Genomic DNA, 13,217 nt, shown 5'->3' on the forward strand with positions numbered 1-13,217 from the left:
GAGAGGCAGAACACTGTATTCTAGGATTTTTACTAAAGTAGGTTTCCACTTAAAAATAGATGTTTAGTTATTTGCACCAGATATTAACACAAAGCACACTGAATAGAATATTGTTAATATTTCTTGCCACAGTGGAAAGACTGGAAAGCAACACAACTACAGTACATATAAATATTATCTATTTCAGAAATCTGACAAGATAAATGTTACTCCGTCACAGAAATTATGATGAGGAAAACCAGAAATAACTAACCTAGATACAATAAGGAAATATGGAAATCAAACTTCCTCTTACATGATATAAACAGTAACCATTTAATCCATACTTGATTTTAAATAAATTTGAGGAGTGGGCATAATTTCCATTATAATGATTGCTTTCATTAAAACTTGAGCACCTTTATTGAAAATATATTTGAGTAGGTATAAAAAAAGTGTAATACAGCCTTAATGTATTTTGCCGTGCTGGACATGATTTTCACTAGGGAGCTATAATAAGAAAGAAATTGGGTGTCCAGTGTTGAGCATCAATATAATTCCATGACTTCTATTTTTGTGGGAAAAAATATATACAAGATATTGCTGATTATGAATAAAAATTTGTATGCTTAAACAGGAAATGGGAGTGAATTTACAGCTTTTAGAATCATATGATTAAAGGAGCTAATACTGTATATGATTTAGACATTTACTGATTTTTTTAAATTAGTATATCAAGGACATTTAGGGCAAATTTACCAAGGTAAAATGAGTTACTTGCTGAATGAGTACATACATTTTCATATCCAAATGTACACTTATTATGTTAATTGCATGCCTCTTCTGAATATGATACTCTGGTGAATGGATAAAAGCCACCTGTAACCTTAACATGGACTTCAGGATGTTTGTTTACTCTGACCATCTTAAAAAATAAAATTCATAGGAAGATCTAAAAAGAAGGGAGAGAAAGAAAGATCCATATGAATACAGTTTTGTGACAATGGTTTTATGTTTGCTAGTGCATCAATGAAGCCACATGTTGCAGGATCTGCATCTGTATTGTCTTTCTTTTGCTTAGAAAAATAAAATTTCCCTTAAATCTAACACTCCACTAATTTCTAGAGGCATAACAGAAGACTTTCAGAATTCTACAATACCTACAATATTTAGTAGCATTCAAAACTGTACTACACCTACGTACTTTACAATGGAATACGCGCCACACATTTGAGGTTACTGTATTTCTGCAAGCACCTTTTTTTGTATCAATACAGTACCTCGTACATCTTTTGTTGATAATCTTAGGTTGGGAAAACTGTACAAATATATAAATCTATTTTTTTCTTTGTGCATGCAGAACCCTCCCCAAATATTTCACATATAGTCATAAAACTTTAAAATCAAGCAAAACATCAATGCTTGAAACATCTGTTGAAGATTTCTGCATGTTGGACTGGTATGAAATTAATGATGAATTTGTGAAAGGAATGAGTATTGCTCAGAGAGTATTTACAAAGGTAAAGAAAAGTTAAATATGCAGGAAGAGGATAAAGGCTGAAGGGGAAACAATGAATATACAAGAATGAAAACAAAAATATTTAAAGACCATACTCTGATATTTTTTGAGTAAATGAAAAAAAAATCCTTACTTCTATCATAGTTATGCTTTCATGAGTGATTGAAGGCTACATGTTAACTACAGATTCACAAAAAAATATTCAAAATATAATTTGTTTATGACAAATATGACAAGAGACACTTGCACTGCCTAATGTCCTGCCACAAGAGAAATATAAGGCCTGTAAAATATTACCAGTTTAGTAAAATTTGTATGCCATAATAATATGTCTGCCTAATACATATGTGTTTTAAATCTGAACTTTCCATCTTTCAGCACTCCTTACACTTGAAAAAGATCAAATCATTCTGACACTTCCACTGGTTGTACACTATGGTGTGTGAAGTTTCTGTCATGTACACACACCATTGTTCTTGAGTTATTGTGCTAACAAGAATATGTTCACAGTCAGAAAGACATGGGGTGACAACATCATGTCTGCATAATGAGGTCATATGGAAAAAATGTTTTAGTGTCCTTATGATAATGATTGATTAACCCCTTAACTCCTCCAGACGTATATTTACGCAAAGCAAGTGACTCCTCTGGTGTGTACATATACGCATTGAGATTCACACCTATGTGAAGGCTGCCCACCAAGCGTGGGTGCTTGCAGTCAGCAACGAAACAATCTCTCCCCATGTTCAGTCAACCTCCAGCCATGCCAGAGAGAACATATTTCTGTGAACTTTTAAGGGAGGAAATTGAGTGGCTTTTGCAAGATTTAGAGGATCCAACTAAAGATGACTGTAAATTACTCGATGATGATGATCTGTCTTTTAATAATGTGGAGAGTGATTTTATGGATACTGACTCTTTCAGCACTGAGAGTGACTAAGGTACAGTAGCAGAAGGTGTTTCTACCAGAAATGGAGCTCATGTTGCCAGCAGTCACCCTAGAACTGAAGCCTAATCATTTTTAATTGTTCTGATATTATTTGTACTATTATGTACCTCACAGCATAAGAAAAATTATTTTATGGACAATGACACTGCCAGCACCGAAAGTGATCATGATGAGGCAGCAGGTGTTCCTATCACAAGTGAAACCAATGTTGCCAATGGTCAGCCTAGAACTAAAGCTAGTTCATTTTTCACAGTTTTGATAATATTTGTATAATGATTTAACTCTTCAGATAGAGTATTATATATAATTGAAATCTTGAAGTTTGTTTTGTTAAGTGCATGCATTATTCAAAGGTGCATGTAAACAAAATATTGTTGATGTGTTAAGTTTCTTTGTGCGTTTTTTTTATGTTGGAGGCTCCAGTCACAGACAAAAGTCCACATCAAGGCTGGGCCTTAACTGAAATATATAGAGAGGCTAATGAAAGGGAAAAAGAAGAGATGAGGGAAAGTATTTCAGAATTTTGGAGGAAGTGAAAAAGTCTCTTAAAATGTGTTACCAGAGGAACAAACTTTTTTCATGGACTGCACATGGACCATACTGTCTTTTACTAATTAGCCTAGTTCATGGACCATATTGTCTTTTACTAATGAGCATAGTAAAAACAAATATGTGTGTATCTGAATGGGATCGAGAGGAGAAGCATCATTTCTAATTATCAAATACTCAGTTATTTACCCTGCAGTACTCTAAATTTTGTCCAGTTTATCATTTGTATTATTATTTACCTCTGGATTTTATTAGAGAAAAAATTCTCATTTCTTTTATCAGTCTCATTATCATGTAATCAAAGACATGACTTTACCTCGCTGTATTACCATATCTATGAATAGATTTTGTTCATGAATTATAGATATTTATCAGCCTCCCAAAAGTGAATATTTGTGAATTAGAAATGGAGAGAGTTGATGAGGCATCATTACACAACCAAATGTCATTATTATTTACCTCCCTGTAATCTAGAACTAAAAGCTTCTTCACTTTTTTGTTTTGGTAGTACCTATATTATCCTTTACCTATCCGAGTATTATTATTGAAGTGATTCTTATCCCTTCATTTCATTGTCTCATTATTATATAATCAAAATAACATATCATTATGTACTTCAAAGTATTACTATGGGAACAGATTTTGTAATGTATTCTATTTATCAGCCTCTCAAAAGTAAATATGTGTGTATTAGAGAGAAAAAAAAAGCAAATAACAAATAAATAGAGCATTTAGATGTATCTTGGTCTGTATGACTTGTGAAGCCAGGTGGCAGCAAAGGGAAATGTAACTGAATTATGCCAACCAAACATCCTCACATATTTATACACAAGTTTCCATTTACTGTCACGAACAAGATAGTTGTATGAATCATAACGTCTAATAATGAAAATAGCTCATTCTGTCATAAAGAACTAGAAGTTGTCAATAACTCAAAGTATGGGCAAAGGAAATCATACAAATGATCAAACAAACAGGATGGCAGCCTACATCATGCAAATCTAGCTGCTTACAGCATGTCTTCAGTGCTCTATGCTTGTGAAGCATTCCAAACTTTTAAACACTCAGAAGGATGTTTGTGGCCTAAACATGCTTTTTCTTTATAGTAAAATGAATATCATTCAAATGTCAAGAAAAATCTTTGGACAAACCTGAAAATCCCTGAAATTTTTAGTTTTTAGGGTAGGGAAAGGGAACCAACCCCAGGAGTTTAAGGTTGAAAATTGCACAATAACATTAGAAATATGGTTCTTGTGCATATGAAGTGTAATACCACTAGATTGCAGACTAATTTGAGTGAAAGTGACCCAAAGACTCTTCAACAGAAGAGCAATATAATAGAACTCAAGACAAACAATATATGCTTCAGTTTTAAAAGATTATGGTAACCCGTAGGTGACATGATGAAATTATGATTTGCACCTTATACAAAAAAGTTGTCTTTAATCTGAGACTTTTTAAATCCTGAACAGACAGTGCCTTTTTGCTAACCTTAGCTTTAGGCCTTATTCATTTCCCTGTTCTGTCATAGACGAAACTGAAGAATCTCTGCACCAATTATCGTTTCAGCAGCGAAGGCAATTCAGTAAGTAGTCCTTGGGTAGACCATCCAAGATGCCTCTACCTTTTCCACGAATATGGATACATTTTACATGTGTTTTTTCCAGAAGAGAGCGACGCCTGCTTAATACACCAGACACCACTGACAGCCTGTGTTCGTTATGACTGTTACGCCTCTCTACCTCCACTTTCACACTGGAAAGAGAGATGGAATATTTACATCAGTTTACTATTTTTAACCTTTTACATAATTTGAGGGGGACTGGGGATTTTTCCATATTTTGCATTCACTACTTTCTGCAAAAAGCAGGCTGCTGGGCATGCTATTTCCAGAAAGTTAGTGATTGTCTCTAAGGCAATTATGTTAATGATATTGATTCAGTGGATGTTGAATAAGATTCTCATCTTAAGAGGAAAGTGCTCTTAATCATGATATAGAGGAAATAAGAGTGGAATATTCATCTAAAATGAGATGGTGGCAGACACACCTAAAAATGGCACAGGTCACTAAGCTCAGAATATAGACTAAATCTGAACTGAATAAAGTATATATATGAAAGTAATGAAATGTAATAAATAGGAGATATATCTGAAAATTATACATCACATACAAACCCTAAGGTGTACAGTGAAACATTTTACATCCTATGATGAGTAGTGAAATACTTTACGTAAATATTATGTATTATTCACTAGATATCATGTTAGTCTCCAAAAGTGGGAAGTGTATTATTATAAATGAGAAGAAATACACGTGTGAGTTAATTAACTAAGAATAATTGTAGTTGGGTGTTGAGGTCATGACATAAACTCAAGTTAATGGTGAAGATGCAGCCAGCATTCTACTGAATGGTGTGTGAACTTTAAGTTCTGTACAGCACCAAATAAGGAAAGTTGCCTGATTTTCTTGTTTTACTTTTTAACTTGCTTTAGTTTTCTTGACATTTTCTCTTACAAGATAGGACTACAACATTTTATGAATTTATGATAAACCCCTGCAATGGGGCCCCCTAAATTTGGGGGCTTTGTAGTTAAGGAATTAGCAGGTAAACATATTTTCCAGTAAACCTTAAGCATTCAAAAGTATATTGCTTTGTATATATACTCACTTGCTCTCAGTGTTGTCATTGTTGACTGGAAGAGTTGTTGGTGAGATCAGCCTAACACTTTTAGTAGTAAACTGACCTGTATGGAAAATTTAGAAATACATTTGATTTATGAATGTCTTAATGAAAAGTACGAGTACCGAAAATTCCATAACACTTACTCTCAACCCTTATATGTAGTGTGGAGTGGGGAAAAAGGATACCAAGGAACTAAGTGTTTTGCTATACAATTTATAAGTACTTCAAAGTCAAAAATTGGTGATTTGTATTAAAAGTACATTTTGAGTAAAGGTGACTGAGAAATTTTGTTTCACACAAATTTTAGGGACAATATGAATATACTTTGGAAGGAGGTTAACAGTGTGAGAAAACCAAGAGGACAAATGGAAGCACTGGTAGATGGGACAAATAGGGTAGTGGTACCAGGTATAAAATGATGATGAGGGGATGGAATGAGTATTTTAAAGGATTGTTCAATTTTTATGATGACTGGCTTGCCAGATGTGAAGTGTCTGGGACAGGGAGGTAAGTGAAGTGAAAGAGTGGTTAGATGAAAAGAGAAAAGGTGGTGAAAGCCTTGCCTATGCATAGTGAAATATGGTGAAGCAGCTATAGTGGATGGTACTGCACATGAAATTCTTTAGGAAAAAGGTAACTATAGTGTTGAATGACTGGCTATGAATTTCACTGTACGTATGGATCAAGAAAAGGTGACTGAGAATATGAAGAATGCCTGTATATGTCACTGTTTAAAGGCAAGATGGACAAACAAGAATGTTCAAATCGCAAAAGTGAAAGCATGTCAAGTGTATCTGGAAAGCTGTACATATAGGTTGTATGTTTCACAGCACATCATCCCATATACCAAATAAATCCAAACCTTTCATCCTTCAGGTACATAAGGAATACTCTTATAGTGTATCTGAGGCTCGGATAGTAATCTACAAAACTAGTTAGGTCTTTTGTGTCTATTCAATACATCATGTCTGCACTCCGAGTTATTCTTAAAATTTTCGCACATTTCTGCATTTTCATCTGTATCTGCTGTCCTTTCACACATTTATTCTGCACTTACATCCAGCTTATTCATTCACAATCTTTTTTGGAACCTTTGTGTTGTTTTAAGCAGTGATTCTGCACCTCACCAAACAGCAAAAGCTTGCAATACTGTGCTATCTTACCAATTATTCCATGCGTCTGGTGTGATAAAATCTGCTGGTCCTTGATGTAGAAACCAAGAAATCGTTGACTGTTTTTACTTTTTGAACGAACAACAGCAAAGTGGGCTAAACCATCTCCAATCATTACATGCAAATTCTTCTTCTTGCTCAGAACAACCATAACATTACCATATCTGCATAGGGAAAAATTAGAATGTTATAACTTTCTAAACTGCTCAGTTATCATTGTCATACATCATAAACATTTTGACACTAATATGTCTTCCACAGCTTCAATGGTACCTTAACTAATATTGGCAAAGAACAAGAACTCACATTTGCCCCACCCCTTCTTCCCAAGAGGACTTTTGGCTGCAGTACTGGCTGTCTCCACTCGCAAACCTTCCATGCTGATTGACAATATTGTTGCTAACTGAAATATCATTTTGGTAATTGGCTCTGTCATATGTGTAATAACTATTGGGTCTGTTGTTGGTCATACGGTTATTAGTTCTTCTGTAGGAGTAGTGGTCATTACTGAAGACAGAGATTTGGTTTGGTGCATGGTTCTTTTTAAGCATTGTATGCTTGGCCCTCTTTTTGGTCTTCCCATTAGATGTACGTAGCCTGTTATCTGTTCCATGCTTGTACCTTCTCCCATTCTTCTTGTAGAATGGCCACAGGGATTTTGTGATACTATTCACCTGTAGAATGGGACAGAAAATGCAAAGACATAAATTAATTACTAGATATACAATTCATATTTAATATAACATTCATTCATACTCTAATCCTGACTCACACTTCTCAGGAGTCCTTCAATTCTCTCGAGATTCTTGTATTTTTCTTAATAGAATAAATAATCCAATTTTACTGTACCTGGGGTGTTCCATCTTCTCCCAGGCAATCTATTTCCAAACCCTCAGGAGTAATAGTAATGTTAACTTGGCCAAGGCGAAGGAACAGAGAGGTGAAATATGTCATTCTTGGTCGTGCGGATGCTGATGTAACTTGCCCATTAACAATAATACCTGTATAGATTGAAGTACAATCATTATTTAATTATTTCATAAATAAAATGGTAATGAATTCCAAAAATATAATGAAAGGAGAGACAAAATTTTCTTTCAAGACATCATATATAAACATTTGCCTGTTGTCTTATCATGTTCAAAACAGAAAGTATGAAAAGAATCAATTTCTTACGATGAAGCTAAAACTCATGGGATGCAGATTCATTGTTTGGTCAAGGGGGAGGCAAAATATCAGTTCACATCAATGGCTGAAAGCTCCAATCAAGAGAGAGATGTAAGAATGAACTGTAACTCACAAGAGAACTTATTGCTTTTGACTTATTCATGTTATACTCAATACTACTGGTCAAATTATCCTCACAGAACTGAATACAGGTGTAGTATGTTATTATGAGACTGCTGATTTCTTTTGAAGGGAATTAAATCTATGATATTAGATAACATAAAACAGCTGATAGTAATAATCTTGTATGTTTTTGCAGGAAGATAAAATTTTATCATAAACTTTTGTCGGTGATTTGGAAAGGTGGTGAAGCTGACCACTCAAACAATTAAATGTTTTTAGATATACATTTATTCTTCCTTTCAAGGGTTAGAAAATAGGTGATTTTTTTTTTTCATACTATTCGCCATTTCCCGCATTAGCGAGGTAGCGTTAAGAACAGAGGACTGGGCCTTTGAGAGAATATCCTCACCTGGCCCCCTTCTCTGTTCCTTCTTTTGGAAAATTAAAAAAAAAAATGAGAGGGGAGGATTTCCAGCCCCCTGCTCCCATCCCTTTTAGTCGCCTTCTACAACACGCAGGGAATACGTGGGAAGTATTCTTTCTCCCCTATCCCCTATTTAGTTTACTGCATATAGTACTGCTCAAGGGGCGAAGGGATCCCCATTTGCCACCACTCAGCAATTATGGTTTGAGCATGGAGAGATGACACCTTAAGAATATGGGATGGGAAAAAAGAGATGACTATACTGACACGCACATGAGACCTTGCAATAACAGAAATTAAAGGATGACAGGCATAAAAAAGTTATTCAAATGACTTTTTCTTGTTTGCCATGCTAGCATGATATGTTCACCATGGATGATACGCGATATCACACTGGATGTAGATGAAGGGAACAGATTTTTTTCCCATTTAATTATTATGATGGTGAAACAAACGAGCTGAACATTACTTTTCTAGCAGAGATTTATCTGGTGACTGCATAAAACAACATCATTCAAGAAAAGAGTACATTCTATGGGACACAACTAAAAAGAAGGAACATACAACAGTTTTTTCACAAAGTGAAGTTGAGAATGCTATGTTCTATGGAAGGATTACTCGTATATCTTCATTGTAATACCAAAAGTAAGGTAGTGAGGTGTAGTAGTAGGGGAATGTAGGACAGTTTGAATGTGAATTTAACAGGGGAGGACCTGGGGAAAATGGAGAGCTTTAACCTCCTAATGACTCTGGTTAAATTTTTATGCGAGCTGAGTGATGTCCCTAAATGGGTATTTACACATCAAGATTCATGCCTCAATTTCAAGGCTAAGCATCAAACATGAGGGGTGGCTGATGTAAGGTTGCATGATAATTTTTCCTCACAGCCAGTCATCCCTCAGCCATGTTAATGAACATTTTCTGGAGTTTTCAAGGGAGGAAACTGGGTGGCTTTTAGTTAGATTTAGGGGACCAGGTTGAAAATGAATATGAATTATTTGATGATGATCTGTCGTTGGTTTTCTTCATGTAATCATATAAATTAAAAGAAGTTACAAATATATACAGGTGAAGAGAGCTTGTTTATACAGGATAGGCCAATCTGGTAGATAATGTGCTTTTCTTAAGCTAGCAATGGTTAAGTCTTAATTCTAAAGAAAAATATATTGTTTTTATATCTTTTGTGCAGAATGATGCACTGAAAATATCAAATAGGCACCGAAAGGGAGAATGAACTCTGAATTACTGACAATATGAATAAAGAATATACTATCTATACAGCAATACAAAAGATTCAGAGATATGACAACAATAATATATTTGATCAAATCTTTATTCCTGATGGTTTCATCCATTAACATTATACTGTAAGTATGTATTCTTTAAATTTAACTATTGGCGATAATAAATAATAAGTACTATATCATGATGATAATGGGGACTTAAGAGTAAACTCATAAGCTACTATACTAGAAACTCGATGTCTGTTAGGGCAGACACTCACCAGACTGTGGGTCATTGATGAGACTTAGGAAGGCTCCACTGTGACTATGGAAATTGAAGCAGAGCGGTAAGTCAATCCCCTGTGCATACACGATGAAGTGAGGGTCAAGGTCAACTGAGGAAGATAGTCAAGTATTAATATGCTTCTGTTGGAAGACTGTTTTCCAAAGAAAAGCAATGATTTATACAGTGTGGTTACCTCATTACAGAAATATAAAGAACTAATAGAGATGGTCCAGAATGGGAAAGGTGGTATCTGGAGTTAGAGGATGAAGTTAGAGGCCTTAAAGTTGTCCATCAAGAATAATGGGAGACAAGGTCTCAAGTAATGAAACCAATCTGAAAATGTCAATGGGAGGAAGAAAATATCACAGCAGGAAATTAAACAAGTCACACTTTAGAGATGTTAAGAAATACCTTTATATCATCAGAGTTATGGATGAATGGTATAAGCTAAGTTATAAAACTGTGAGGGTACACAGTGACAAGGGTTTAGATAATGCTATGATCATAAATAAAAAAGTCATTAATGTATAACTTCCTGTACTGTACAAATTGGTGTTAATGTAGCTAAAAACAAAAGGTGAATCCACTGGCCATAAAGGTGGAAGAACAGTAATCAAGAAAGCATGTGAGGAATTGTTTCACTTGTAAGCAAAGAAAAAGAGACATTGGGAGGCCCATTACTGCTGGGTGTCCTAAAATGGCTTTTCAAAGATCTGCAGAAAGGAATATTACCATTGGGTTAGAGAGTTAAATGGTAGCATGATTAGGAGAAAAAGGGAGAGGTAAACCTTACGATAAGAGGTAATTTAGCTCAATTTTTCTACTAAAGAGTGGGAGTGTCTTATTATCAAGCTCAATGGATAAAACCTGTTAAGATGAATGAACAGAGTATATCGATTTGGCTCTAATTCCCCTAGAGAGATATATGATTATTAAAATCTATTATCAATTATATATACTGATATCAAATGCAGTACAAGTATTTCTCATTTCTCTTGTGGTATGCCCGTATTACTAACCATTTTCCTGAAGTGCATTACCAGGTGCATTACTTCTACCAAGCCGTCGATAACCAGATAATGAGGATTCATGTTGGTAAGCATGATGCCAGTTCTTTTCACGACGGATGCCATCTTTCATGCAGACAATGATATACTGATCAGGATAAGCAACTACCAGAGACGAAAGTCTGGTGACAAAACCAAACTGAAATAGAAATGAAATTTTCACAATTAATAACCATAAGAAATATTTGTAAGTAAAGAAAAATAAATGCTCATCAGCACTGCATACATAAGAATATTCAGGTAACATTTATGATATAACATTGTGCTGTGAAGGAATGCTCCTGTTACTCTGAGCAAAATTTTTTATCAGGTTATGGACAAAGTACAGCCATTTGTATGTTAATGGTATAAGTTCATGAACTGTGCTGTTTCAGTTATAAGTGTTTCAACCTGTACAAAGTGGGTAAGATCCTTAAAATTTAACACAGTGAACAATAAGAAAAAAGTACATTTTATGAAATAACAGGTTAGTATTCAAAGGTGACATATTACAAATAAAGTTATATTAGTACTTTTGTTTTAGCCTGGTCCATTTTTAAGGCTGGAAGTGGATGGGGTGTAAATGACATGTTTGATACCTTCTAATGCTAGGGGAAAACAAGATGTGGAAAGAACATTTCTTTAAATCTAGTGAGCTTGTTTTCCCAATGTACTTTCATTTCACACAAAGACACAGCTTTGGTGGTAACGCTACCTCGCTAATGCGGGAAATGGAGAATAGCATGAAGATATTCTATCTATTTATTTTATTATACTTTGTCGCTGTCTCCCACATTAGCGAGGTAGTGCAAGGAAACAGACAAAAGAATGGCCCAACCCACCCACATACACATGTATATACATACACGTCCACACATGCACATATACATACCTATACATTTCAACATATACATATATATACATACACAGACATACACAAATATATACATGTACATGATTCATACTTGCTGCCTTTATTTATTCCCGTAGCCACCCCGCCACACATGAAATGACAACTCCCTCCCCCCGCATGCATGTGAGGTAGTGCTAGGGAAAGACAACAAAGGCCACACCCGTTCACACTCAGTCTCTAGCTGTCATGTATAATGCACCGAAACCACAGCTCCCTTTCCACATCCAGGCCCCACAAAACTTTCCATGGTTTACCCCAGACACTTCACATGCCCTGGTTCAATCCACTGACAGCACATCGACCTCGGCATACCACATCGTTCCAATTCACTCTATTCCTTGCACACCTTTCACCCTCTTGCACGTTCAGGCCTTGATCACTCAAAATCTTTTTCATTCCATCTTTCCACCTCCAATTTGGTCTTCCACTTCTCCTCGTTCCCTCCATCTCTGACGTATATATCCTCTTTGTCAATCTTTCGTTACTCATTCTCTCCATGTGACCAAACCATTTCAAAACATCCTCTTCTGCTCTCTCAACCACACTCTTTTAATTACCACACATCTCTCTTACCCTTTCATTACTTACTCGACCAAACCACCTCACACCACATATTGTTCTCAAACATCTCATTTCCAACACATCCACCCTCCTCCGCACAACTCTATCTATAGCCCACGCTATTCTATATCATGGATTATGTATAGACTTTGGGTACTCTTAACTGCAACAGTGGTAGTTACAAAAAAAATCAATAGTAAAGAGGATAAACATAAATACAACCATGAAGTTATTTCAGTATTACTGTAAGCTTGATACAACATGCTTATTCAAAGAAAGGCTACAAATGTCACAGGTGAAACTCAAAATCAATATAACCCCTAATTTCAAATTGGAATGTCATAAGAGACTGTGATAGTACTTAAACCTTACCCTGAGTGCTATTTGCAAGGCCTGGGCATGAAGTCGCTGGGTATGGTTAAAATTTTCAGATGCATCAGCTTTTGCAAATAGGTTCTGTAAAGAGGAAAAAAGAGACAATTGAAAAGTATGACAAAACTGTATAAACAAATCAAACTTCTTTTAAAGTTAGATATATCACTGTGCAGTCAAACCCAGGTCTAAGAAAATAAATATATCTTTAGACTGAGGAGGAAGTTGAAATACGTAAATGTTTGAACAG

The 13,217-nt window shown here is 35.2% G+C and overlaps 1 protein-coding gene across 2 annotated transcripts in view; it reads right to left on the bottom strand.

Annotated features, from left to right (window-relative positions):
* Positions 1 to 161: 161 nt before the first annotated feature.
* Positions 162 to 13,217, bottom strand: part of LOC139754794 (inter-alpha-trypsin inhibitor heavy chain H3-like) — a 130,962-nt gene continuing 117,906 nt past the window's right edge. For both annotated transcript variants that reach the window (XM_071672622.1, XM_071672612.1), the window contains exons 13-20: positions 12,968 to 13,051; positions 11,095 to 11,281; positions 10,071 to 10,184; positions 7,702 to 7,853; positions 7,159 to 7,526; positions 6,844 to 7,016; positions 5,666 to 5,741; positions 162 to 4,751 (exon numbers count right to left, since the gene is read on the bottom strand). In XM_071672622.1, the coding sequence (XP_071528723.1) occupies positions 4,562 to 4,751; positions 5,666 to 5,741; positions 6,844 to 7,016; positions 7,159 to 7,526; positions 7,702 to 7,853; positions 10,071 to 10,184; positions 11,095 to 11,281; positions 12,968 to 13,051 (1,344 nt within the window). In that variant the 3' untranslated portion in view covers positions 162 to 4,561. The remainder of the gene's footprint in view (positions 4,752 to 5,665; positions 5,742 to 6,843; positions 7,017 to 7,158; positions 7,527 to 7,701; positions 7,854 to 10,070; positions 10,185 to 11,094; positions 11,282 to 12,967; positions 13,052 to 13,217) is intronic.

Source organism: Panulirus ornatus, chromosome 2, assembly GCF_036320965.1.
Source record: "Panulirus ornatus isolate Po-2019 chromosome 2, ASM3632096v1, whole genome shotgun sequence".
Taxonomy (NCBI): Eukaryota; Metazoa; Arthropoda; class Malacostraca; order Decapoda; family Palinuridae; genus Panulirus; species Panulirus ornatus.